This window comes from Mesoplodon densirostris, chromosome 3 (assembly GCF_025265405.1).
Source record: "Mesoplodon densirostris isolate mMesDen1 chromosome 3, mMesDen1 primary haplotype, whole genome shotgun sequence".
NCBI classification, from domain to species: Eukaryota; Metazoa; Chordata; class Mammalia; order Artiodactyla; family Ziphiidae; genus Mesoplodon; species Mesoplodon densirostris.
In genome coordinates this window covers 149,644,297-149,671,498 of record NC_082663.1, presented here as the reverse complement: position 1 = coordinate 149,671,498, position 27,202 = coordinate 149,644,297, and the positions used below count along the sequence as shown (strand labels likewise).

Here is a 27,202-nt window from a genome sequence, read left to right as displayed (position 1 = left end):
GGCAATCATCTCCTGGGCCCTGTTGAGAACTGCAGGTCGCCGTGCTCGGTGGAGCGAGCCTCCCCGAGGACGTGTGTGCCTCCGGAGCTGCTCACGAGGTGTGGTGCAGATCGTGTGCGCTTGACCACTGAGGCCGCTGGTGCCCCGCCCCTGCCCCGAGTACCGTGGGCCCAAGGTCCCCCTCAGTGATTCTGAGAACAGCTGTTCATCTTGCTTGCGCCTCTCTCTGGAGCCATTCCTACACCAGCACCACGGAGGCCCCAGGGAAGGTGGGGTCACAGCAGCACCGGGCTCCTGGGTGGCATGAGGGAGGGCCAGGTGAGTGACAGGGACAGAGAGGCCTCAGTCGACCCGACTTGGTGATTCTGATCAAGGACCCGCTTCATGGCCACATGGTTTCTTTCCTCAGTCAGAGGTCAGGGTGACAGTCCAGTGGGGGTCAGACTCCCAGGCCCTGCTGTTGGGAGACCAGGCTCCCCTGAGTGGCTGAGGCCTTTGGGGATATCGTTTATTTATTTTGGTTTGCTTGCGGGTTTTTGTTTCTTTTTTAAAGTCACCGAGCTGCAATCCGACCTCAAAAAAAAAATAAGCAGAGCCAACCACAGGATGCAAAAGAGCAGGTCTGCCCTGGAGCGCTCACCCTCTGCTGGGCGTGGCCCCATGGGCTCGCGAGGTCCAGCTGCCTCAGGACCCGCACGTCTGTGCCTGCAGAAAAGTCCCTGTGCCCAGGGTGATGCAGCTAACCCGTCTCCAGCAACGAAGGGAAGTAGGGGCCCCCAGCCCCACGTGCCCAGCCAGGTGGGCACCAGCGCCAGATGCCAAGACTGTGTGGTTACTTTTTAATTGCCTTATTTATTTAAATATGAAAGAACATTTCACTTCTGCCCAGTTAGTCTGAAAGTTGGTCCCCTAGGGGATGACAAGAAAACACTTGGCTTAGGGTCAGAGAGCAGCAGGATGGCTCTCCCCAGGAGCATCCCGGAGCCTGGCCTGATCCAGGGGAGACGTTGCTGGCTTCAGAAAAGCTGTGACCCCCGTGAGCCCCACCTTGTGCCCTGACGCCTCTTCTGATAAGAAGAGCAGTGGGTCTCAGAGCCACACTCCTCATGGGGAGGGGAAGGTGGGAGCCAGGAGAGTCCTGGCCCTCTGGACTCTGCCTTGGGGCCTCAGCTGCCCTGCGAAGCCCTCTGAATGGGGCAACATCAGCCTGGGCAGAAAATTAGCAGCCCCCACCCCCCGAGAAAACAAGTACTGGGCCCTCATGGGGCCCAGCTCCTTCAGCGGAGATGAGGAAAAGCCGCCCTCAAAGGGGCTCCTGGTCACAGCTCACTGCGTATCGCCTTGGCCACGATCACCAGCTTGGACAGCTCAGCCTTGAAGGCCCCGGGCCTGTGGGACACTGCAAAAGAAGAAACCCTTGGTCAGCCCTTGCCTCCGCAAATCCTCCGGGTCCTGAGCCGGGTGTGGGCAACGATGGGAGCAGGGCAAGGCAGGGGAGCAGTCTCCAAGTGGACTCCACAGGGAAAGGCCCCTGGCCCTGGATGTCTTACGGGTGAGGGGTAGGAGAAAGGCAGGGAGGCTGTGGGCCTGTCCTGAGAGCAGTGGGAGGCCATGGGAGATGTCGATGTGGGAAGAGCTGTGGTCATTTTTGCCACACTGAGAATGGCTGGGGTTTGGAGGTTTGCACTGGCAAACTTGTCTGACGCTCTTCAGGCAGGGTCAGGGAACCTGGCTGCCCCCCGCTCTGCACACCCAGCCTGCCCCCCACTCCCTGTCCATCCTCACCATCTATGGTCCCTGGGGCTCAGGGTCTGCAGCAACCCCATCCCCTCTGTCCTTGATCTCCACTCTAAACGGGCCCCTGCCCCCACCTGGAGGACCTGCGGGCAGGTCGGGCCTCCTTCCAGGCCCTCCTAAAAGCCCCGCTCGTGCCGCCCACTCCCCTCCCTTCCCCTCCCCTCCCCTCTGGTGCCTGGTGACGTCCACGGCCACATGGGTTCCTCACCTCATCTCTTCCCCGTCCTTCAGGACCCTCGGGGCCCCCCGACTCGGCTCAGCCCCGCGTTCACTGTCTCACTCACTCGTCCCCCCACTTGCTCTCGCACCCTGAGCCCCAACTCGGGTGCCTACCGCCCCTCTTTCTGCTCGGCATCTGGCCTGCATGGCTACAGCTGAATGGGGTCAGAGGCCATGGGGGTCTCGGGGCCCCAGGAGGTGACCCCCGCCTCCCGTGTCATGCATGCACAAGGTCCCGACTGCACTGCCTGAAGCTGTCACGGAGCCCAGGACGGCCAGGCTGTGTCGGCGTCAGACCCCGCGGCCCCCTGCTCCCTGGCCTCCTATGGAGCTGAGTGTCCCAGGACGCAGCTCTCCGAGGACAGACTCTCATGCTCTCCGTTCTCTGCTAGGGATTGGGCAAGTGTGCCTGCCGCCTGTGAGCGAAGGGTGGTTTCTACATTTTCAAATAGCTTTAAGAAAAATCAAAGGAAAAATGGCATCCTGTGATATGGGAAAGTGCTATGACATTCACAGTTCAGTGTTCACGAAATAAAGTTTTATTAGAAGGCAGCCACCCCCATTCACTGACTAGTGGCATATGGCTGACTTTGCCTTATGGGGACTGGGTCGAGTTGTTTCAAAGGGGACCCCAAAGCTGAAAATATTTACTAGGTGGCCCTTTGCGGAATCTGTTTAGGGATGGCAGCCTCCTCTCACCACAGGGCCCCTGGATCGCCCTCTAGCGGGGGTCTTGTCCCCTCTCTCACCCCCTCCCTGCTTGAGAACCTAGATTCCAGCTCCACAAACCCCTCTACGTACCTGCTGTTTTGGTCACTTCAAATTCCTCGTCTTTCAGGGGCACATCACTCTCTCTTTCAAAAGCAGCTTTCGACTGAAAGGGAACAAGTGGAAACTTTTCTAATCGGGAAGGAACACGGCTTGCTTTGCTTTGCAGAGCAGCAGAGACTAAAGCTGCATGCTTCTGCTGGAGCCGCGAGATGCTTTTTTAAGCACATAAAAGAGAATCCAGCAGAAGCAGTGGGTTAATCCACTTAAGAGATTGTCAACTAGCTTAAAACTTCATGCCTTCCCTGCAAATCGAAGGGAATTTTTTTTAGTTAATTTATGGAAATGACACTAGCATGGCAGTCTCTTGCATGTAATTTTTAAACAGCAGAATTGTGTCTTTTTCAAATCAGTAAAAATTTAGAGTTTCAAAGTAAGAAGGGACCCCAGAGAGCGATTAGTTAACAGTCTGATGGACAGTCTGATGTGTCATTGGAGCGGCCACAGTCCCCGTTATACAATCAGACCCTTGCTGGGGTTGCTGGGAGGGAATTTTGTAGATGTGACAGAGGCTCATCCTGAGGTGACTCTAAGTAAAAGAGATTATCCTCGGGGATCTGGGTGGGCCTGATTCAATCAGGGGGAGGGCCTTCAGGGCAGAGCTGAGGCTTCCCTGGAGGAAACCCCCGAAGCCAGGCTCCCACAGTGGAAGCCGATTCCTGGCAGTGAATCTCTTAAGGCCTGTCTCCTACTGGTTCTGCTTCTTGGACTGAAAAGGTGATTTTCAAACTGTTTCTAACCCAGATGGAGAAGCAGGGATGGGCTCTGCAGAGTGGCTGGGCTCTGGAGGGGCCGTGGGGGTCAGGAGCGCAGCAGAAGGTGCTGGCTGGGCTGTGAACCACAGGTCACTGGAGCAAGGGGCGTGGGGCCCTCCCGACACCAATGAGCCGCCCACCTGCCCCCTGGGCCAACTTCCGCCCTTGCTGCCCCTGTCCCAGGGCTGAGCCCCCTTGCCCCCGACTTCCTGTTGGCTTTGCCAGCAGGGGGCACTGGTGGGAGGCCGGCGGGCCTTACAGGAGGGAGGCCAGGTGTCTCTGGGGGTCAGCCGGGTTTCCCTCTGGGCACCATAACCCCGGCCCCCCGCGCCTCCAGGCCTCCCTCTAAGGGCTTGGTGTCCACCTCCTCATTCCCCGCCCCCGCACCCCCGGGGTCTCCAAGTTGCAGTCCATGGTGGCCCAGCCAGGCGGCCACCCCATGTGCAGATGACACTCACGTAGGCCATGCCGTACTCGATCTCAGCACCCTGCACCTCCACCTTGAACTGCGTAAAGTACAGGTAGGACTTGCCTTGGGGCCTGCGAAGAAAGGTCGGGCGACGGGGTCAGCCCAGGGCTGCGTGCCCCCCTGCTCTCCAAGGTGGGATCTGCTGCCAGGCATTTCTGGGAAGGACGGATGGGGCGCCCTCAATATGATCCACTCTTTCCTCTTTGCCAGGATGCTCTTCCGGCTCGTTGATGGACAAGCCTCTTTCCCCTTCTGGGTAGGAGCTGTTCTAGAACAGGGCCTCTCGCATCCACTCACAGAACACTTCTCATCCAGTGGACAACATCCCAGGTGTGCACTAGGGGTGAGGCCGGGCCACATCCCGGGGGTGGGAAGTATGGGGGTCAACTAGGAACAGCAGGGTGTCTGGGGCTGAGCATGTCCTTGGGGGACCGCTGGGTGGTCAGCTAAGAGGCTGCGTGGGCTGAGGACCCCACTTTGAGCTAGTGAGGCCTGGATCTGTCTGTGCCCAGGTGGAGGGCTGGTGCTCACGAGTCTGTGTGAGACGGTGGTCTACTGGCGGGGGGATACAGCCCTGATTACTAACCTGTAATTAGGGAGCCCCCCCCCCCGGCTCCTTGCCTCTGGGATGCTTCTCTCTGAGGCTGGGAAGGGGCACAGACAGGGTATCCCCTCTCAGCGGGGCTGGCAGTAGCATGTTGAGGACGCAGGGCTTCTGCCCCCACGAGAAGCTCCCCAACAATACTTGGTACTAAAGTGCCTGCGGTTTGTACCGCATCGAGCAGGAGACGGGGATTCTGCGCCAACGCCTGCAAGCGTGTTCTTTAACTAAATGTTGCTGTCGCTGCTCTCTAACGTGTCCCGCTTCTTGATCCGTCGTCCCCTATGATCTGTCCCCATCTGACCCCGGTCCCATAGGGTGAGGACGCGGCTGGGACTTCTATGTTAGGCGCGTGGCAAATGCTTGAGAAATCTGTTCTGCTCGGGAGACACATTCCAGGCCGTGAGGCCCAGGGGAGAAGGGCCAGGAATTGGTGAAGCTCCATCACCCTCCTCCCCGTCAGAGGGCCCAGCACCCCGTTCTCGGGCTCATGGAGCTGGGCTCCAGGAAGTGGGATTACGAGAAGGGTGGGCATGGCGGGAGATGAAGCCCTTGAGCAAGGAATGTGACTGAGGTGACCATGAAGGGGGTGGCGTCTGGGGAGCCCGGCCCCGCTCCCGGGGCTGCGGCCACTGCCTACACGCCACCTCCCAGTCCCCCCCACGGCCCCCTCTCAGCCTCAGTGTCAACGTGCTTCCCTGGGAAGCCCTCCTTGCCCTCAAGTCCCACACAGGACGGCACCCCCTCTCCCGCCTGCGACCCTCCAGGGGCGCAGGACGCCGTCAGTATGGGTACCGCCCAGAGCGAAGGTGTCTCGTCCGGGAGGAGATCCCACCACCACACTCTCGCTCACCTCCAGATGGTGCAGGTGAAGTGCTGGTGGTCTTCGCTGGTCCCCAGACTCATCTGCCACTTCTGGGGAGAGAGGACAGGCAGGTCAGTCCAGGACACACAGCCTCCCCATCATTGTATGTCTGTCCAAGCCCACGGCACACACCACACCAGGAGTGAACCCTGATGGCAACTCTGGACTTGGGGTGATGACGTGTCCATGTAGGTTCATCAATGACTGTCACAAAAGTCCCACTCTGATGGGCGATGGTTGGGGGGCAGGGGTATACAGGAAATCTCTGTGCCTTCCGCTCCACTTTGCTGTAAAAAATAAAGTCTATTGGGAAAGATAAAAACAAAAATAAAAGAAGGAAAGACAATACACCCATGCTTGCTTGCATAAGCATAGAGCAGTCCTCAGAGAAGATGCAAGATTTTAATAACCCCGGTTACATGTAGGACGTGGGTGGGAACTGGGCCGACAGAAGGCGCTGGAGAGCTTTTTATGTTTTTTTCTTTTTGAATGACGTGTGTTAGCTTTTTTATTTTTATTTTTTTTAGCCACACAGCATGCGGGATGTTAGTTCCCCAACCAGGGATCGAATCCATGCCCCTGCAGTGGAAGCGTGGAGTCCTAACCACTGGACCGCCAGGGAAGTCCCTGTGTTAGCTTTTTAAAAACATTATATTAAAAAAAAGTTGTTTTTTGGGGCTTCCCTGGTGGCACAGTGGTTGAGAGTCCGCCTGCCGATGCAGGGGACACGGGTTCGTGCCCCAGTCCGGGAAGATCCCACATGCCGCGGAGCAGCTGGGCCTGTGAGCCATGGCCGCTGCGCCTGCGCGTCCAGAGCCTGTGGTCCGCAACGGGAGAGGCCACAGCGGTGAGAGGCCCACGTTACCGCTAAAAAAAAAAAAAAAAAATTTTTTTTTAATGGTTCCAAAACACACCACTACCAGTTTATTCTCATTTTCAGGGCCTCTGAAAACCCGGCCAAACGCAAGGTCTGGTGACCTACGGCGTTTTTGCATTTTGCTAGGAAAATGAGTATCCCGTCCTCTCCTGAGAGTAAAGGTGGACTCCGATTGCTGATCATCTGGTTAAATGCCAGAGCTTTTCCATTAATAGAAATAAGGCCATTTGTATGTTAATTATAATGGGAGTAAATGGTGACTTGGAAGTCTTTTGCCTGCAGCATGAAGGTAGAAGCCAATTACTCAGGGCAGGCATGGCAAGGGGACCTGCCCAACACATTTATTTTCTATTTAAAAACTCCTGCCCAAGGCTCCAGGCCTCTGAGCACCCAGAAACAGTTTTACGCTGTGAAATATATCTGGGATGGTTTTCCATAGCTCTTAAAAGATTCATGAAAATGAGGCTTCTTTTTAAAAAATATATATTTTTTATTTGTTTGTTTGTTTGTTTGTTTGGCTGTGCCGGGTCTTAGTTGGCATGCATGCGGGATCTAGTTCCTCGACCAGGGATCGGACCTGGACCCCCCGGCATTGGGAGCTTGAAGTCTTAACCACTGGACCACCAGGGAAGTCCCGAGGCAAACATTTAAACATTTTTTTTTATTATGAAAGCAAACAAAATTAAAACCAAGAGCTTCTTAGCAATAGGGTCAACATCCCTCTGAGTGGTCTTGTTATATGAACTTGACCTTGGTCTCGAGGCCGCAGGCTGGGGTGGCGCCCTTGGTAAGGCTCAGGTTTTGGCATCAGACACTCACACGAGGGTGTGTTCTGGGGCAGCCTGTTCAGCCCGAGCCTCTGTGACTTTCTCTGGGAGGCTAGGGAGCTCAGGATCTAAGTGGCCGGGTGTAATCGAGGACAGGTAATTGGTAACCACTATTATTTATTATTAGGAGACAAGTAACAGATGGTGAAATGGACCCATTTCAGTGTCTGTTCTATGAGTTTTGACAAATGCCCACACTGTGTATCCACCGCCCAATCAAGATACAGATCAGTTCCATCTTCCCAGTTATCTCTCCTCCATTCCCCCGGAGTCAACCCCTTCCTGCAAATTCCCGGTAACCACTGATCTGCTCTGTCCTCATAGTTGTGCCTTTGCAAAATGCCACCTGAGTGGAATCACACAGGACATGGTCTCCTGTGCCGGTCAGTCTCACTCAGCCTAACGCATATCAGATTCACCCATGTGGCTACATGTATATCAATAATTCACTTACCTTTAACAGCTTTATTGAGAAAGAGTTTACATAACATACAATATGGGGCTTCCCTGGTGGCACAGTGGTTAAGAATCCTCCTGCCAATGCAGGGGACGTGGGTGGGTTCAAGCCCTGGTCTGGGAAGATCCCACGTGCCGCGGAGCAACTAAGCCCGCGTGCCACAACTACTGAGCCCGCAGGCCTAGAGCCTGTGCTCCACAACAATGAGAAGCCTGTGCACCACGAAGAGTAGGCCCCGCCTGCCGCAACTAGAGAAAGCCCACGTCCAGCAACGAAGACCCAACGCAGCCAAAAATAAATAAATAAATTTATATTAAAAAATAAAACATGTATAGACGATATGCTCTTTTAAAGTGCATGCTTTAATGCTTCCTAGTGTATTCAGAGCTGTGCAACCATCACCTGTATCTAGTTCTCATCACCCCCCCAAAGAAGTCCCGTCCCCATGAGCAGGCACACCCCCATCTCCTCCCCCAGCCCAACAACCACGAACCCACTCTCTGTGTCTGTGGATTTGCCTGTTCTGGACGTTTCCCATCAATGGAATCACACACTCTGGGTCCTTCTGTGTCTGGCTTCTCTCACTGAGCATCGTGTTCTCAGGGTCTATCCACGTTGTAGCGAGTGTCAGGGCTTCTCTCCTTTTTATGGCTGAGTGATGCGCCCGTGTGTGAAGGGACCACATTGTGTTTATCCGTCATCAGCTGGGGGACACTTGGGTTGTTTCCACTTTTTGGCTATTATGAATCAGGCTGCTATGAACATTCACATACAAGCTTAGTGTGGACATAAGTTTTCATTTCTAACGGGGAGATACTGAGGAGCGGAAGCATGGGGTTGTATGTTTAACTTGATGAGAAAGGGCCAGTCTTCCCAAGTGGCCGCATTCCCGCCAACCTTGGACGAGCTCTCTGGCTGCTCAGGATCCTGGCCGGCGCTGAGATGATGAATAACCCTGTGCCTGCTGTCACCCGGCACCAGCCAGCCTCTCAGGTGACCCTCTGGAGAAACGAACCACTGTCAAAGCAGCCTGGCCTCCCGCTCTCCCCAAGCCCAGCCTGCATCCCGGGCCCCCTGGGAGCCCAGACCACAGACCCATTTCCCCTCTGTTGACGATGGCTCTAGAGAAGCGCCACTTGGGCCTCTGGGGCTTCCGTTCCAGCTGCTCCGATGGGCATCTTGGCAGGGCCCCCAAGTATGGTCAAGCAGATCCCGGAGAACATCTTGGACGGCCCCTGCACGTTTGCTGAGAATCCGGCCAGCTGTTTGCTCCTAAGCGGGTGGCAGGCCAGCAGCCAGAGAGCCCATGGGTCACACCGTTGGGTTCACGCAGCTCTGCAGTCGGCCCGTGGTGTCTGATGATCACAGTTCTAGGCTGGTGCTGCCGGAACAAGTCAGTGCTGGACACGTCTGCTGTGCTCTTAGGTGTTTCTTGAGGATGAATCAATCCCCTCATCCGAAACGGGAGAATCAAGCCCCATACTGGTTTTAGAATCTGTGACCCAGCCACCTTTCCAAGAGTGAGCCTAGCTCTCTCCCCGCACACTGCAGTGGACTGTCCATCCCAAGGGTCCCGTTAGGGAGGCGCGGGCGTTCTTTTCCGAGCTGCTGGTGATGCGGGGCGTGTCCTGGCTCAGGGCGGCGGTCAGGGGCCTGTGCCTTGGGGACCTTGGTCACGTCCCAGCTGGGGGAGCCAGGGCAGTCTTCAGCCTCTGGGCCACCGTGTCCTCGTGTGTGAGGCGGGGATAAGGACAGCCTCCTGGAGTTCTGAAGAGGAAACGAGACGTGTATCTGTCTCAGCACATTGCGGGCCGCCCGACAAACACCAAGGCGATGGTGCTATCACAATTTTATTGTATAATGAATTGACCACCTACACAACAAAGGAGGCATGGAAAGGGCTGACTGGGGGAGGAAGGCGCTTTGGGACGGATCTGGAGCTCGTGGCAGGGCACGGCTGGACCAAGGGGCCTGGACCAAGGGAGAATGTTCCACCACTTGTCACCATCCCACAATGGAGTGGACCACCTGGAGAAGCAGCAAGGCCTGGAGGTGGCCCGGGAAGGGGCGGATGATCGCAGGATGCCTGCTGTCCTGGAGGCAGGGGGAAGGGCGGCAATGCTTCCCAGCAGAGCTGCCACCCCCTGGTGACACCGCTGGGAAGGGTGTCACCAGGTGTTTGCTACATTTTGTTAAAATACTGTTGCTGGGGGACTCCTGGCGGTCCAGTGGTTAGGACTCCGCACTTCCAATGCAGGGGGTGCCGGTTCAATCCCTGGTCGGGGAACTAAGGTCCCACATGCTACGTGGTGTGGCCAAAAAAATAAATAAATGAAATAAAATACTGTTGCTCAGAATCATTTACTTTTACTTACAAACTGGAAATATCCAAAATAAGGAGTGCATTTCATGTCACTCTTGCCCAGTGGTTTTCACTTGGGGACCCTTTTGTCCCCCAGCGCACACTGGGTGGGGTGGCTGCTGGCATCGAGTGGGTGGGGGCCAGGGAGGCTGCCCAGGACGGCCCCCCACAGAGAGCGACCCCGCCTCTAAAGTCAGCAGTGCCCGGTGGAGCGGGCGGACTCACTCTCACCCTTTTTTGTTTTTTTTTTCGTTTTCAGCTGCACTGCCCAGCTTGCAGGATCTTAGTTCCCTGACCAGGGATCGAACCTGGGGCCACGGCAGTGACAGTGCCGAGTCCTAACCACTGGACCCAGGGAACTCCCACTCTTGCCCATTTTAATGTGCTGTCCTGAGTCGGGGAGTGGAGGGGGGAAAGAGGTGGACTCAGAACCAGGATGCTGGGAGGGGCAGGCACGTGGCAGGCAAACAGGGAGCGGTCCCCAGGCAGCCTCCATCTCTGGGACTCTCTGTTGTTAGGGGACACAGTGCCATAGACTCTTCTGGAAGGACAGCAGTGTTCCCTACAGTCTGAGGGTTGGGGAGGAAAGCACAATTTAGGGGTACAAAAGATGCTTTACACTGACTTTCGCAGTGACAATTAATTCTTCCTTTTCAATTATCTTTCATTCTTTTTAACAGTCACGAGGAGAAAGTCTGTTTTGTGTCTCTTCTCAAACACGTGTGCTGCCCTCCCTTCAGACAGAACCAAGCAGCGGTGTCTAGCCAAAATTTAACAACAGTATTTTATCCTCAGAGTATTTATCTGTAATGGTGCATTACTGGCCGTAACAGTAATCTATTGCTGTGTGTATTCGTTTCCTGGGGCTGCTGGAACAAATCACCACAAATTTGGTAGCTTACAGCTGAAATCTGTTCTCTCACAGTCTGGAGGCCAGCAGTCCAAAATCAAGGTGTGGGCAAGGGCCGTGTTCCCTCTGGAGACCCCAGGGGAGAATCCTTCCTACATCTTCCAGTTTCTGGTGGCTCCAGGTGTCCCGTGGCTTGTGGCCACATCACTCCACCTCTGCCTCCATCTTCACATGGCCTTTTCCTCTGTGTGTCTTCTTTTTATCAAATCTCCCATGTGTGTCTCTTATAAGGATGTGTGCCACTGGATTTAGGGCTCACCCAGGTAATCCAGGATAATCTATTCATCTCAAGATCTTTAACTTAATTTTATCTACAAAGACTTTTTCTAAAAAGTCACAGGTTCAAGGCATTAGGATGTGGACATATATTTATGGGGGGGCCTCATTCAACTCACTACACTGTGTGAAAAATTACCACAAATTTAGTAGCATTAAAAGCTGTGCCGGACTTCCCTGATGGCGCAGTGGTTAAGAACCCACCTGCCAGTGCAGGGGACAAGGGTTCAAGCCCTGGTCCGGGAAGATCCAACATGCCACGGAGCAACTCAGCTCATGTGTCACAACTGCTGAGCCTGCACTCTAGAGCCCACAAGCCACAACTACTGAGCCCACGTGCCACAACTCCTGAAGTCCGCGCCTAGAGCCCGTGCTCCTCAAGAGAAGCCACCGCAATGAGAAGCCTGCGTACGCAATGAAGAGTAGCCCCTGCCCGCCACAACTAGAGAAAGCCCGTGCGCGGCAACAAAGACCCGACGCAGCCAAAAAAAAATAAAAATAAATAAATAAACAAACAAACAAATAAATAAATAAAAGCAATGCCCATTCATTAGCTCACAATTCTGTAGGTTAGAAGTCCAGGCGTGGTGGGGCTGGGTCCTTTGCTCAGTCTCATAAGCTGACATCAAAGTGTCAGCCAGATTGCATTCCCACCTGGAGCTCTGGGTCCTCTTCCAACTCATGTGGTTGCAGCAGAATTCATTCCTTGCAGTTGGAGGACTGAAGCCCTCGTTTCCTTGCTGCCAGCTGGGGGCCACTCTCAGCTCCTGGAGGCCACGTCCTCCCTCCCACGTGGTCCCTCAAAGCCAGCTGTGGTGCACTAAGTCCTTCTCATGCTTCGAATCTCTCTTACCTCCTCTTCTGCCTCCAGCTGGAGAAAACAGCCAGCAAGGAACTAGGGACCACAGTTTCACACCGAAAGGGACTGAATTCTGCTAACAACTGGAATGTGTCTGGACGAGGGTTCTCCCCAGAGCCTGCAGGTGAACACCCAGCCCAGCTGACACCTTGACTGTCACTTTGTGAAGCATCCAGCTGAGCCGACCGGGACTTCTGACCTCCAGAACCATGGGATAATAAATGGGTGTTGTTTTAAGCTGCTCAGTCTGTGATAATTTGTTACTCAGCACAGAAAATGAACACAAGACCCTTAATAGAGACTAATGGGAATGGCAGAGTCACATCTCATGTCCCTCCTTCTGTCCAGACATTTGTTCACTCCGTGGAATTATGAATGGAATCTGCCATCATTATGTAACTTAAGCACTGTCTTTTATGGGTTAGGTAAGAATAGTCTGATGTCCAGTGTCCCCTAGAGAGCACCTCTGTATGACAATGGATATTGTCATACTAAACCTCGTAGAATTTTTTTTTTTTTTTTTTTTGCGGTACGCGGGCCTCTCACTGTTGTGGCCTCCCCCGTTGCGGAGCACAGGCTCTGGATGCGCAGGCTCAGCGGCCATGGCCCACGGGCCCAGCCGCTCCGCGGCATGTGGGATCCTCCCGGACCGGGGCACGAACCCGTGTCCCCTGCGTCGGCAGGCGGACTCTCAACCACTGCGCCACCAGGGAAGCCCAACCACGTAGAATTTTGAACAACTCACCTCATTGGTCCCTCCTTGAGATGCGTAGGTGAACACACAGGTATATTTGTCCTAGAGAATGGAAGGAAAAAAAAGTCTCGGTAGGAGATAATCGTTAGTCCTTGAAGTACAGGGTCTCAGGATGTCCTTCTGAGATCCAGAATCAAGAAAATCCTGCTTTTGAGTATCTGCACTCAGAGAAAGGAGGTGGAGCCAGATTCCTCTGGCCGATGTCCCTGGAGGCCAGCCCTGCAAGGCCTTCCAGTGTCTGCAGATCTGGAACTCCCGCACCTGTCTCCCTACTTGGGAGATCCTGGGTAAGGACAAACAACCCAGATGGCTTCTGGGGGATGAAGAACAGGAAGGGGGAGGTCACACCCCCCTCCAGCACCCACCCGTCTAGGAACATGAACTTCGGAAGCAGGGGCACCTAGAGGCCCATCTCTGCTCCGCTGTGGACCTTGGACAAGTGCAAAGCTTTCTGAGCCTCTGTTTCTTCATCTGTAAAATGGGCCTCACATAAAGAATTTGGCACAATATCCTTTGGTTATAAGGAAGTACTCAACAAATACTGATGATTGATATCGTTGTTACAGGCAGGGAAAAGGAGACTGGGAGAGGAAGCGATTTCTCCAATAAGCTAGGGACGGGCTAGACTAGACCCAGGCCTGCTACCTCCAGGTAAGGAGGGCCTGGCCCCACATTTCAATGAAAAAGACGGGGGGACTTTGTGCAATGGAAGGAAAGAGCAACGCCTGTCCACTTCCTCCCTGATCAGAGCTACAGCGGGACGACCTTCTGCAGGCCCTGGAGGCATATGCCCATCAGCCTCCAGCTCCCCTCTCCCCATCTCTGGGCCCGTCCTGCCCTCCAAAAGCGAGGGAGTCACCTGGGTCTGGGGGATAGGGCTGCTTGGGCACGCTGGGCATGAGACAGGAATTAGGGACGAGGCTAGTGACCCAGCCTTCCCAAAGCCACCAGTCCCCAGGAGCCCCGCCCCCCTTCTTAGTTCTGTCAGGCCTCGCTACCAAGTCCCGCCCTCCATCCTCAGGCCCTACCCCCGCCGGTCCGCGACCCCTCAGGCCCCGCCCCCTCCGGTTCGTTTTCCCCCCCCAAAGACCCCGCCCCGCCGGTCCGCGCCCCCTCCCCAGGCCCTGCCCCCGCCTGCACCATTGCTCAAGTCCCCGGGGTGGCTGAGGCACATACCCCAGGGCCCACGTTCTGGGAGAAGGAGTGCACCACGCCGCCGGGCCGCACGTCAAAGGCCACCGTCGTGGGCTCAGACACCGTCCGTGCCGGCCTCAGCGCCACGGCCACCAGGAGCAGCGCGGCCCAGAAGCTCACGGCGCCGCCGCCGCCATTCCTTCTTCTGCTGGGCGCCGCCATCTTGGGATCAGGTTCGCTGGGAAGGGACGACAGACGGAATGCGGCGAGGGACAAGTGGGGTCTCCGCCGGAGGCGCCGTCGGCGTCGACACGACCACGTGATCCGGAGCGCCCCGCCCCTCCGGCCCGGGCCGCCATCTTGGGGCGGGGCTTGGAAGTACAGCGAGGGTCTTGCGGTGCGTGAAATTGGAACAGGTTCCTTGGTTTAGGGTCCATTCGTCCCTCACTAGGCAAGTGATTGACCCTTCAGCTCCCCCAGTTCGTACATGTAGAAGGAGTGAAGGAAATAAAAGATCACCACTAATATTCAGATTAATACATGTAGGCAGAATGAGGGAAATCACAGATCACCGCTGAGCAAACACCTCATGATTGTTACAGCCAAGATCCGTGGATCGCTGCTAAAAACTGGTGGGGGAAACGTATGGTGAGAAACAGGATATTTGCGTTGTCTCAAAGTATTTCCCCCCCCAAGATACATATTAGTTACAAAGGGAAAGTAGTAATTTTACAGTGGTGACACCATCTTTAGCCTAGTGATCAAGTCAACGTCGCGAAAAATGAGACAGTGACACCATGGAGCCGCCAACGGGATGCAGAGAAGGACATTCTCAGTGGCACCTCCGTGGAATTCCTGTCCAAAATGGACCTCAGTTTAATCAAAGCAAATACCAAATGAACCCAAGTTGAGAGACATTCTACCAGGATAACTGGCAGTACTCTTTAAAAGTGTCAGGAAAGACAAAGACTGAGGAACCATCACAGAGTGAGGAGACCACAACATGGAAAGGAAATGTGGGATCCTGGATTGGATCCTTGCCTTAGTCTGGGCTGTTATAACAAAGCCCCACAGACTGGCTGGCTTAAACAACACACATTTACTTCTCACAGATCTGGAGGCTGGAAATTCAAGATCAAGGATCTGGCAGAATTGGTGTCTGGTGAGAGCCCATTTCCTGGTTCACAGACTCCATTTTGCTATGTCCTTACATTATGGAGGGAGAGAGGGAGCTCTCTGGGGTCCCTTTATGAGGACACTAATCCCATTCATGAGGGCTCCACCCTCATGACTTAATCATTTCCCAAAGACCCCCACCTCCTCATACCATCACACTGGGTGTTAGGGTTCAACATGAATTTGGGGGCAGAGGACACAAACAATCCAGGACCAGAAAAATGACATTAGAGGGAGAAATGGTGAAATCCAAATAAGGACTGTATATTAGATAATAGGATTGTACTGATGTTAATTTCCTGGCTTCAGTAACCTGGCTTGTACCATAGTGATGTAAGATGTTCACATTAGGGGAAGCTGGGTGAAGGGCATTAGGGAACTCCACTATTTCTGCAGAAATAGCTCCCTCTTTGCAGCTGGCTGCTGTGGACACGTTAGGAGTTGGCTCCATAAATTGGAGGCCGACAGAGCTATTCTGTGTTAAACAAGCAGGATTCCATTATATCTCCATATCCTCAGCGCTGTGTTTGACCAGCCTGTCGCTATGAAGGATTCAATTAGTGGCCAAGCGCTTTCGCTAACAAGGTATTTCAGCTGTGAGTGGTCTTGAGTTTCCTTCTCAAAGAGGGGTAGGTGTGTGTGTGTGTGTGTTTTCAGAAAGACTGAGCCCCAAGCCTCTTGTTTCTCCATTTTCCTTTTTGCCTCCAAAAAACAAACAAAAAACTGAAGGGATTAAAAGAAAAAAACCCATCATTCCCAAGATCCTGCTTTTTGATCATGATATGAAATCTAGCAGTTATAAAGGAAGAAAAGATTTGATAACACAGGTATCACGACTTTTCTCTCCATGGTCAGGACACCATAAACACGGTGGGTGAGGACATAATAAAGAGGATGCATGAAGGAGCTCCCTCTTGGCCAATAAACAGCTCTGTATTTTTTTTTTTTTTTTTTTTTTTTTTGGCCGCAGGGCATGTGAGATCCTAGTTCCCTGACCAGGGATCAAACCTGGGTCCCCTGAAGTGGAAGCACAAGTCTTAACCACCTGACCCACCGGGGAAGTCCCCAACAGCTCTGTATTTTGACTGTGGTGGTGGTTCTAGGAATCTGTACAGGTGACAGCGTGGACTAGAACTACACACACATACATGAGTGCATGTGAAAGCTGATAAAATCTGAATAAGGTCTAGAGTCTAGTTAATTGCGTCGTATTCACATGTTTCCTGGTGTGACAGAGTGCTAGGGTTAGGTAAGATGTAAGCTGGGTGAATGAAGGGTACACGGGACTCTGCACTGTTTTTGCAACTTCTCATGTGTCTATAGTTGATTAAAAAAAAAAAAAAAGAAAGAAACAGAGGCTTCCCTGGTGGTCCAGTGGTTGGGACTCCATGCTTCCGCTGAGGGGGGCATGGGTTCGGTCCCTGGTTGGGGACCTAGGATCCAGCATGCCTCGAGGTGAGGCCAACAAAACAAAACAAAACACCATACAGCATTATAAATCAACTATACTTCAATTAAAAAAAATAGAGAATTTAAAAAATACCATAAACATGTTTGAAAGGCAAATGACAAACTGGGAAAGTATCTGCAAACGATATGAAACGGGTTTTTATGTCCATCGCTTATGGGTTCTTGTCAGTTAGGGAAGAGCTGAACACTTCCACCAAGAGGACTCGAGCATGTACACGGGTGACCTGAAACAGAGTGGGAACCCTCCCTCAGATGGAAATCCCACCAGTGGTGGAGAAAACAAGTGGCCCTGTATCAACCATGAAGAAAACAAAGGTCTATTAAACTGCCACCTCCAAGACCAAGACCTTCTGCCAACACTTGTCCTTTTGTAGCTGCCCGTCACCCATCCCCCCATGTCCCTCCCCAGGCCTTGTTGTCCGGGCAGGAATACAACTGACTGAAGTTTGGCCGATGGATGCTGAGTACTGACTGAGGGAGGTAGGGGTAGTAAGTTCCGATGAAGAGCTCCTGCTTGAGGGGCTTCCCTGGCAGTCCAATGGTTAAGACGCCACGCTTCCACTGCAGGGAGGAGTGTGGGTTCGATCCCTGGTTGGGGAACTAAGATCCCCAATGCTGTGAGGCACGCCCCACCCCACCCCACCCCCCACCCCCAAAAAGTTCCTGCTTGAGACGATTGCAGGGCGCGGGCTGCCAAGCCTCGGGGGGCAACCCCAGTGCCCCCTTTCTCACCAGCTTCTGTCATTCTGTGACTTGTGACTAGTTGCTTCTCCACTTTCTTTCACAGCAGATTAAGGGCAAGACATCTTCTTGTTCCTGAGATGATTTTAAACATTCACTGGCTGAGATTCCTACCCATAAAACTGTTTGAGATCAGCAACACAGTTCAATTTGCAACATGTATGACCATGGACTGATTTCCTTCATATATAGAGTGTCTACAAATCAGTGAGGTCAATAGATCAAAAGGTGGGCAAATGATTACTCCTAAACAAGTGTCTTAAAGCATGAAAATATTCGTACACAAAAGAAGTGTGCATTTGAATTACAGTGAGATGCCATGTGTCACTCCTAAGATTGGCAAAAATAACACGTAGTAATGAAGGAATGAAGCAAGCACACTTCACCAAGAAGTGTGTACACTGAGACATTCTTTAGAAGGTAATTTGCAATATTCTTCAAAATTAAAAATGAATATGCCTTTTTATAATTCTAGGAATTTACCCTATACACTCAGACATATGCCCCAACCATGTACAAGGCTGTTTGTTGTAGGATCCTTTACACCCAGGGGTTGATCAGTTACAGCCTGTGGGCCAAATCTGGCCGGCTGTGTGGCTTTGTAAATAAAGTTTTATTGGCACACAGCCATGCCCACTCATTCACACATCACCGTGGCTGCTTTTGAACTGCAAGGGCCAGAGTTGTGCGGTTGCAACAGAGACTGCCTGGCCTACAAAGCCTGAAATATTTACTATCTGGCCTTTGACAAAGTCTGTTGATTTATACGAAAAGCCCAGAATAATCTATGTTATCCCTTGATAGGTGCCTGGCAAAATAAATTATGGCACATTCACAGGGCAGAATAGAAGGCAGGTATTAAAGAGAGACCGGGGAGGGGTTACCTCTCGGGAGGGAGGGCGTATTTTTCCTCTCTATATCCTTTTGTACTGGTTTGTTTTATTCTTTAAGCCATTAAAAAAACCCTGGACTTTCCGAAAGGATGGAGCGGCTGATGGCACAGGGCGAGGCCACCGTACTGTTGGAAACTCAAGTACCAAGAGTGCCCTCTGCGCAGGCATGGTCTCCGGTCTCCTAGCCTCTCAGCTGTTAGGACAGACATGAAGAGGGGCACGGCCTGCCCTCCCTTGTCGGTGTGTCCTGACCTCCAACGGCTGAGTCAAGTCTCTGGACAAGGAGAGGTGCAAAAGGAAGTAAGGGCCAGGCCACCCATGACACCCTGGGCTGGGCACCTCCGAGGCACCCACGGGCTGCCTCAGGACCTCTGGGACTGTCCTTACTGGGCCAGTTGGCTGAGGGGTGGCACCCCACCCCCCCACTTCGTGCCAGGGCAGCACCGCTGAGCAAGCAGCGCCCCCATCCTTCGACTGCAAGGACTGCCGTGCCCTTGGCTCAGCCACCTCCCAGGGTCCCCGCCCACTCAAGGAGCCCCTATCACCAGCCCCAGGGGTTCAGAAGGAACCTCAGGCAGGTGGCGACACTTCCATCTGGAATCGTTTAATGAGTCTACTTCTTACACTCATAATTATAAAAGAATAAGAATCGACAAAAATATTTTCTTTTCATAATGTGTAGAGGTGGTTCGTCTCTGGTGGGTTTTTTTGTTTTGTTTTGTTTTTTTTCCTACCCGCCCCTGGCAGAACTCTTGGCGGGAGGGAAAGGAAGGAGCAAGGATAACCCTGAGGCGGGGAGGGTTCCACTCCCAGCCCTGGAACCCCGATCCTGGGTGGGCGGTTGGGCCAGGCAGAAACGTGTGGCCGGAGGGCTGGGCTGGGGAGGGGCGGCAGCCGCTGAGCAGCAAAGAACGGGGCTGGGCATGCTTCAGAGCCTGCCTGAAAGCCGGGCTGGACGACTGCCCCGCTTCCCTGTGCACCGCTCACGGCCTGCCGGCACGACTCCCGCTGTGGGCTTCGGGTGCTGGCTGGGGTGAACCCTGTGGCCCGGCGGCAGACCCGGAATCTAGATTTAGGCACCCCTTGCTTTCTTTTAAATAATTAAGAAAAATGCCCACCCCCGAAAAGAAAAACAAAACGAAACACAAATATGAAGTGGGTGGGTGGGGAGGAAAGGCAACCGCATGCTTCTGCGCCGGTGGCCAGGCTGGGCCTGGGGGTCCTCGGGGCAAAGGCCGGCTCCTCCGAGTCTCTTCTGGCCTCCAGTGCCCAGCGGAGTTGAGGCTCCCGCTCCTGGACGACAGGGAGAGGAGGGATGGCTTGAGGAAGTGCCTTGTGGACGTTGGCCTCATCTCTCCATCCTGGCCACGACAGAAGCAGCAGGCAGAAACCCCAGGAGCATTAACGAAAACAGTAAAAGGCGTTGGGGCGAAGGCGGCAGCTCCCGGGGCGGGCGGTCTGGGGGGGCCGGTGGGAGGAGGCGCTGCACAGGGCCTGCGGGGCCGCTCGGTCCCTCCTGCCTCGTCCCCCACCCCACTCCTGCAACGGAGGCGGGGAAGCCACTTGTGCTGACTGTGCAGGCCCCGCATGTGGCGGCCCGTGGGCTCAGAGGTATTCCTGTAGAAAGTGCAGCAGTGTGACTTCATAGTGCTCGCCGGACTCGGGGCAGCGGATACTGTGTCTCTCGTTGGGGTAGATCTGGGTGGACAGAGAAAGCAAGGCTGGTGGCACCGAGGCACCCCTGCACCCTGTGCCCCGCTACCCCCGAACCCCTCCACCCCCGGGGTCAGAGCGTCTCTCCTCAGGGCCTCGGTCCCGCCCCCGCCCCCCCATGCCCCCCAGGGAGGGTGCAGAAAGGGAAGAGGTCTTGCTCCGGCACTGAGGGACCCAGGTTCGAATCCCCCCTCCACGGCCAGCTTGCTGTGTTAATTCTGGGCAAGTGACAGCCTGCCTGACGGCAGCCCCCCATGAAAGCTGAACGAAGAATTCAGACCCTGTAGGGTCTTTGTGGCCTGGGCAAGCTAAGGTCTCAAACACAGAGAACTTGCACATACGAAAGCCTTAAGAAACTGTGCTGCTGCTCTATCCCCCAAACCCAGAGAGCTGCAAGGAACCCAGCTCCGTGGAGTGGCTGGGGCTTCATGTCTCACAGACGTTTGGTGCCTCCACCTGAGCCACGTTCATTTCACCAACAGGCCCCATTGGGGATTATACATGCTAAGGCCCCAGGACAGCCTCTCCACCCCAGGCTGTGCCAGGTGTTTTCCTGGGTCTGCTCACCACCTGCTCATCCCCAGAGAGAAACGGCAGCACGCTGGTGCCAAGGGCCATGCCGAAAGAACCACCCAGTCCCTGAGACCTGGCTGAGCGCATGTCCAGGCCCTTGGGTAGATGGTGACAGGGATGCAAGTCTTGCTTCTGGCTGTGAAATGAGGGCTCCTGCACCCCAACAGTTCTCGAAGGAGCCCTAAGGGCTCATGGGGTAGGCATGAAACCTGCTCCAGACTCTAGGAATGCATTACCCTAGGAATGCATCAAACTGCCCAGAGATCTCCCCTCCTCCACCCTTGCCTTGAGGAATCCATCCTGGATGAATCACAAGTCTGATCATACGGTCCCCAGCTCAGAGGTCCGCAAGGACTTGCCAGCTTGAGATCAAGACCTGGACTCCTGGGTCCTGCTGCCCCTGAGGCCTCACGGGCCCCACTCCTTCCGGGCCCGGGGCAGCGGCACTGCCTGGGACAGACCCCGCTGCACCCACCCCTTCATGCCACCCTGGGTCCTGGGTGTCTGGTCACTTCTTCCTCCTTCTGGGCTGTGAGGACAGGGAGAGGGTCCATCTGGCTCCCCACTGTGGTCCCAGCCCCCAGTCCCAGGCCTGACATCCGACAACAAACGTGATGCACCAACAAGCTGGGGCTGTCAGCCTCCAGGCCAACTGCTGCCCGGTGTCTGAAGAGGAAGGTGGGTGTGCTCCATCTCCCCCACTCACAGCCCCCAAGGGAGCGTCTTGTCGCACCTTCAATTTCCCCTGGGGAGGCCTCTGGGCCCCCCTTGTGTGCCAAACGCTTCTCCTGAGAGAACTCATTTGACCCTCACAACCTCTGGGAGGCAGGGGTTATCACGCCCATTTCACAGATGAGGAGACAAGGCCCAAGGTTAAAGGACCTGCCACCAATGGCCACACGGGAAGGGAGAGGCTATCCCAGCCGCGAGGCTCAGGGCTTCAGGCTCAGAAGGGACAGGTGAGGATCCATCCTGGCCCTGCCTGACTCCTTTGCTCTGATGTGCAGATGCCTCTGGCCTGTGTTTGGAGAGCATGTGCAGCTGGGGCGGGGGGGACTGCCAAGCGGCGCCCAACCCAGCTCTTCACCCACAGGGAGCCCCGCCTCCCTCCTGCCCTGTCTGGCAAGCGCATGCCCAGCCACAGGTCCCTGCGGCCTGTCCCGCCTGCCCGGTGACCGTCAGTTTCCCCATTTGTTGAATGGCAACATGTCTTCCCCTGACAGCTTGGAGCGCATGGAGGCGTCCAGGAAGCGGAAAGACTGCGTGGCAGCAGCAGGTAATAAAATCTGTCCATCTCGCCTCCAGCACACCACCCCCCTCCTCCGAATCCACCAGGCCTCTCGCTCCCCACTCCCGCCCCCTTTCCTGCCGGGACAACTGACTGTGGCTCATGTCCCACTGGCCCCCATGGGCCTCTGTCTACAGGGCTGCCAGAGGGGAGGCCTGACACCTCGCCTCGCCCTTCGGAACAAAACACAGCCCTCCCCTGAGGCCCACCCCTTACCACTGAAGCCCCGCCCTCTCACGAGGTCCCGCCCCTTACTGCTGAAGCCCCGCCCACCAGAGGAGGCGTCAGGCGGCTTGCCATGCCGGTCACCACACCCCGCTCCCCAGCTGTCCTCCTGCTGGCTCCAGCCACCCTGGTCTCCGGTCCTGAAGCTGCTCCCTCCTACTAATTTCCTGTCTGGTGTCTTCCACAGCCGCCCCCCAGGCCTAGGTGAGTCCCCACTTACTCTTTAGCACCCTTAAATGTCACCTCTTCGGGGAATTATTTTCTGACCCCCGTCAAGGGACACCCCTCGCCCCGCCCCCAGATGCTTTCAGCGTTCTGCACAGTTCCTTCAAAGCAAGGTGCCTGGCGCGCATGCGCAATCGTTTCGGTACATCAGCCTCCCTCCACCGGGCCCAGTTCCCAGGTGCCGCCAGCAGAGGGCGGCGCGGACCCGGAGCGATCAGCGCACGACTGCTGAATGGTGGTTGGGACCCAGGGAGCCGGCTAAGTGTTGAGCCAGGCAGTCAGGTGTGAGGATGGGGGCGGGGCCACGGGTGCCCCGACCCACTGCTAACCACCCTGCGGGCTCCCGGGAGGAGCCACCCACCTGGAGCTGGTAAGGCTTTCCTGCTCGGATCAGCTGGGAAACGAGGAAGTTCGTGTGGAAAAAGTGCACGTTCTCATCCAGGAAGCCGTGCAGGATGAGCAGGCGGTTGGGCCTGGAAGACAAGGAGGGCGTGAGGGTCTGGGGCGAGACCCCCTTCTCCTGCCCATAGGCAGTCGCACCACAGTCCACGCTCAGCCAGGGCTGGGGACCCAGGGTCCCGCCCCAGCCCCAGGACAGTGAGGGCGGCAGCGGCAGCTCAGCAGCAGAACGTGGCGGAACTCAAAGCCCGTGCACAGTGCACAGCTGGCGGCTCTGGGAGACCCCTCCCCAGGCGAGGAGGGGAGGGGTGTGCGCAGAGGCTGTGCCTGGAATGCCCTGAGCTCGGGGAAGCTTCTGGAGCAGTGCTGCCCACGGGCACTCTGAGACGATGGAACGTTCTAGACCTGTGCCACCCATCCTCCAGGTGGCTACTGAGTGCCTGACATGTGGTAAGGGTGGTCGAGGAACCTTACTTTTTAAAATTTTGACTTATAAATAAAAATAACTTATTGAAGTGACACTCACACAACCTAAAATTTACTAATTTTAAAGGGATTTAGGGGCATTTGATGCATTCACAGTGTCGTGCAACCATCACATCTATCCTGAGTTCCACACCACTTCCATCACTCTGGAGCAAACCCCCGTGCCCATGAGCAGGCACTCCCCACCCCGGGCAACGACTGGTCATCTGTCTCCATGGTTTTACTGTTCTAGTGAATTGGGATGAATGTGAACGTAAATCGGAGTGGCCGCGGACCAGTGGGTTCTGAGCTTGGCTGCACAATAGCACACCACCGTGGAGCCCAGGCCACCCTCCAGACTAGAGAGCAGCCTTGCGGGGAGAGGGGCCCTGGCGGGGTCAGCCTGTGACGAGAACCCTGGCACTAAAGATGGGGCCCAGGTTCACCAGACAGAGCCACACCAGAAACTGGCCACACCAGTTTCTTTTTGATCGGCGAATCAGAAGCCAATGCCCAAAGTGTGACATGGAACATCAGAGCTGGTCTAACACACCTACACGTTAGAACCACTGTGGACCTGTGTTCTGAACCACGGTGTCAAAACCCACAAGACAGAGGCCGTTCAGGTTCAAAACTGACTCAGGGGGTCCATGGTGGGCTGCGTGTTTGGGCGGTGAGGGGAGCAAGCACATGCAAGGTGCGACTCTAGACCTTCCCTTCTATCTTTCTGGGGGCAGGGCTGGGGGGCTTCCCTCCCTCCTCGCTCCAAGAGAACCCAGGCACCTGCTTGCGGTGAGGAGGGAGGGCTGCGGGAGCAGAGGGGACCAAGGGGCAGGCACAGTGGGAGGTGCGGAAGCCACGCCCAGCCAGCCACAGGCGGGCCAGCTTCATGGACGGCCAGCCCTGGCAACCCTGAAGTCAGGGCGGGTGGGGGCCTTACTCATTGGGCAGCTTCTCCACGTGCAGGGCCACGGAACCCGCCTCGTAGCCAAGCTGGTTGTTTTCTGGGACATCCATGTAGCGTTCTGTGTACCCTGTGTCGTAGGCCATCCAGACTGTGACCGGAGCACCTGCGATGGCCACCTGAGGGCCACAGTGGATGGAGAGGCGGGAGAGAGAGAGAGAAAAAGAGAGAGACACATACACACAAAGGTCAGGTCCTGGGAGCCTGCGCTTGGCCGGCTGTCCCGGGGCCTCCCCCGGAGGACGTGAGGAGCGGGCATGCACACGGGGGCTGGCAGGGGAGGGGCCCTCAGACGTGTCTCCCCCGTGGACCGTGCATTGTCTCGGGAGGGTGGGTGAGCTGAACGAGCGCGCCGGGGCCGGGATCGGCCCCTCCCTGGGCCCACTGCCTTCCTGCCGCCTCCGCCTCCTCATCGCCGCCCCGCGGTGCCCTGACAGTGCCGCCGGCCTGGGGGCCCCTCCCCCGACGCTCTTCACACCATGCCCCACCTCTGCCCATCCGAGGCCGGGGTCCCGGGCTCAGCCTCCCACAGAGAGCTGCTGGCGGGGTTTTGTGCAGCCGGACGCCATCCTGGGGTCAGCAGTGGCGGGCAATGAGGAGGGGGGCTCGGCCCCGTGGGGCTGCTGCGGGGAGAAACAGCCACGTGGCAAGGCCCCTGCCAAGATGCCTCCCCCGGGGGGGTGGGCTCCAAGGGGCATGGGTGGGCGCTGGCAGACAGGAGGGAGGAGGCGGGGGCAGGACCCACCTTGAACACCTGGGGCTTGTGGATCAGCCCCATGAGCGAGAGGAAGCCTCCGTAGGACCAGCCGTGGATGGCAACCCGGCTCAGGTCAATGAAGCCGTACTTCTCGGCCACGAAGTGCAAGCCCTCCACCTGGTCCTCGATCTCCACCTGGCCCTGGGGGATGAGGCCAGGCACCTCTCAGTGGCCTCCTCCCAGGCACGCGCCCTGCTGTCCCACCTCTTCCCTTGCAGGGAGCCCCCTTCCTCTTGGATCAAAAGCAGCCCTCTGGAAGCTACCCCTCCCTCCAGGCCCCATGCAAATCTGCTGTCTGGGGTGGCGGTCAGACAGGCCTGGCACCAACCCTGCCCTGCCATCCCTTGGCTGACTCTGAGAAAGTCATGTCCCTTCTCTGGGCCTCAGTTTCCTCATCCCCCAAACGAGGACGTTAACATGAATAGGGCCGAGTCTACAGCGGGTGTGAGGATGAAACGAGATGCTGAGTGTCCTGTACCCTGAGGCCTGGCGCATGCTGAGGCTTGACGAACAGCTGGTGTCATCACCGTCATCACCACCACCAGCATCACCACCGCCATCCTCATCCTCATCACAGTCATCATCCTTATCACCACCATCTCCATCTTCATCACCATTATCATCAGCATCACCACCACCATCACTATCATTATCAGCCTCATCACCATCGTCACCATCAACATCCGCATCACGATCACTATCGTTATTATCACCATCACCATCACCACCATCAGCACCACTTCCACAGCCACCAGTGCCTGTCTTGCCCAACCCTCGGGACTTCCTGCTGATCAGGCCTATACTGACGTGTCGGGCTGCATCTGGGTTTTAGGCACCAGGCGTGGTGTGTGTCTACCTGTCTCCCCACAGGCCCAGCTCAGAGCTGAGCAACAGAGTGGATGTTCCCTCTGGTTCCAAAGGCCGCCCCACTTATGACTGACATCCTGGCCAGGACCGTCCTTGATGAAGGTGCCCCAGGGCCGCCCCCAAGCCCCAGGTCCCCCTTCACCACACAGGAAGGGACTGGGAAGAGATGTTACCATTTGGTTTTTCAGGGCCCCTTCAAATCGGAGCCCTCGCTGACAGGAGCCCCTGCCGTCAATCACGACCACGGCGTAGCCCAGAGATGCCAGAGTGTTAAGCCGCAAATACTTGATTCCTTTGAAGGAGTTATTGACCAGCTGCACCTGTGGGGAAGGTGAGACGAGGCGAGTGTGAGAAATACAAGTACAACACCGGCAGGATGGGCTAGACGGGCGAGATGCCAGAGGGACGGGACGGGGGCTTACAGCCTGAAGATGGGGCCTGTGCTCTATCGTGAAGGCTATGGATGGCCCTGGGCAGGTTGTGGACGTGGGGGGGAGGGGAAGGTCAGACGGGGGCACACTGTGCACCAGGCCTTGTGCTTGGGATGTGCTACAGAGAGGAAGGCCCCGGCCAGGCTCCCTTCTCGGCCAGGGCCTCTGCCCCAGGCCCTCCATGGAATTACTCCCTTATTTCTTCAGCCTCTTTCTTTTCTACCCTTCAGTTATCACTAAAAACAGACACAAAAACTGCTGGGGGTGGCGGGCACTGTGTTCCCCAAGTGACGTCACTTACGCTAGTCCCTTATTTAGCACGATGAATGTTCGGGGCCTTACTGTCCTCTGGGGGTAGGGGCATCCCGCTGACTGTAGGGTGTTGACAGCATCCGAGGCCTCTACCCACTAGATGCCAGAAGCATCCCCCACCCCAGCTGCGACAACTACAAATGTCCCCAGACATCGCCAAGTACCACCTGGGGGACCACCTCCAGCAGAGAACTGCTCTCTTAGATGGACCTGCTTGCCAACCTGCCTGCCTGGCCTGTCCCCTTCTCAGAGCGCTGGGCCCAGGGCCCTTGGCCACCTCTGTCCCCAAGCTGGTGACCAGGGGTGAGAGTGGGTCACTGCTGGGCAGGTGGCCCAGACACACACACCGGGTTTAGGGGGGCTTCCCAGAGGGACACGGGAGTATCAGCAGGTGAAAGGGTGGCTGTGCCAGAGGGTGCTGTGTGTGGAGAGCCAGGGGCCCCAAGGACCCTGCGTGGTCAGTGGGGATGGGGAGGGGCACTGGTGGAGGGAGGAGGGTGTGGGGAGCAGGGCAGCGCCCACCTGCGGGCCTCCGTACACGAAGAGGACAGTGGGGTGCTTCTTCCCTGGCTGCACGGCGTGTGGCTTGTAGATCATGCCGTAGAGCTGCACGTCCGAGCGCGTGTGGAAATGGAAGATTTCCGGGGGCACGTAATCCGGGGGGCAGCCTGCGGAGACAGAGCGGCTGTGGCTCCGAGGGCCGGGCTGGGCCA

The 27,202-nt window shown here is 55.9% G+C and overlaps 2 protein-coding genes and 1 non-coding gene across 6 annotated transcripts in view; all 3 read right to left on the bottom strand.

Moving 5' to 3' along the window:
• Window positions 1-832: 832 nt before the first annotated feature.
• Window positions 833-14,295, bottom strand: MYDGF (myeloid derived growth factor). 2 transcript variants are annotated; one of them, XM_060094493.1, is made up of 6 exons: window positions 14,033-14,286; window positions 12,848-12,898; window positions 5,523-5,584; window positions 4,058-4,139; window positions 2,818-2,890; window positions 833-1,399 (listed from the first exon to the last, which is right to left on the bottom strand). In XM_060094493.1, exons 1-6 carry the CDS (start codon window positions 14,210-14,212, stop codon window positions 1,320-1,322), a joined length of 528 nt encoding a protein of 175 aa, XP_059950476.1. In that variant the 5' UTR covers window positions 14,213-14,286; the 3' UTR covers window positions 833-1,319. The 2 variants fall into 2 exon arrangements, with proteins under 2 accessions (XP_059950476.1, XP_059950477.1); XM_060094494.1 differs by lacking the exons at window positions 833-1,399; window positions 2,818-2,890; window positions 4,058-4,139; window positions 5,523-5,584 and adding an exon at window positions 8,162-9,462 and having other exon boundaries at window positions 14,033-14,295.
• On the bottom strand, window positions 10,342-10,418 carry TRNAD-GUC (transfer RNA aspartic acid (anticodon GUC)). The gene has a single exon. It is a non-coding gene; the product is annotated as a tRNA-Asp (tRNA).
• A 4,636-nt stretch (window positions 14,296-18,931) lies between the features above and the next one.
• Window positions 18,932-27,202, bottom strand: part of DPP9 (dipeptidyl peptidase 9) — a 40,872-nt gene continuing 32,601 nt past the window's right edge. For 2 of the 3 annotated variants that reach the window (XM_060094468.1, XM_060094471.1), the window contains 6 exons: window positions 27,012-27,157; window positions 25,920-26,066; window positions 24,868-25,020; window positions 24,099-24,241; window positions 22,656-22,767; window positions 18,932-19,968 (listed from right to left, as the gene is read on the bottom strand). In XM_060094468.1, the coding sequence (XP_059950451.1) occupies window positions 19,876-19,968; window positions 22,656-22,767; window positions 24,099-24,241; window positions 24,868-25,020; window positions 25,920-26,066; window positions 27,012-27,157 (794 nt within the window). In that variant the 3' untranslated portion in view covers window positions 18,932-19,875. Of the gene's footprint in view, window positions 19,969-22,655; window positions 22,768-24,098; window positions 24,242-24,610; window positions 24,746-24,867; window positions 25,021-25,919; window positions 26,067-27,011; window positions 27,158-27,202 lie in introns of those variants that run through there. The other variant, XM_060094469.1, reaches the window with a different exon arrangement.

What these genes read in the sequence shown, in the direction of transcription:
- MYDGF (XM_060094493.1), bottom strand. Translation starts at nt 14,212, where the DNA reads ATGGCGGCGCCCAGCAGAAGAAGGAATGGCGGCGGCGGCGCCGTGAGC. An exon ending in CCCAGAACGTGGGCCCTGGG is followed by an intron (nt 12,899 to 14,032) that starts GTATGTGCCTCA and finishes TCCATTCTCTAG; the next exon opens with GACAAATATACCTGTGTGTT. An exon ending in CTCAAGGAGGGACCAATGAG is followed by an intron (nt 5,585 to 12,847) that starts GTGAGTTGTTCA and finishes CTCTCTCCCCAG; the next exon opens with AAGTGGCAGATGAGTCTGGG.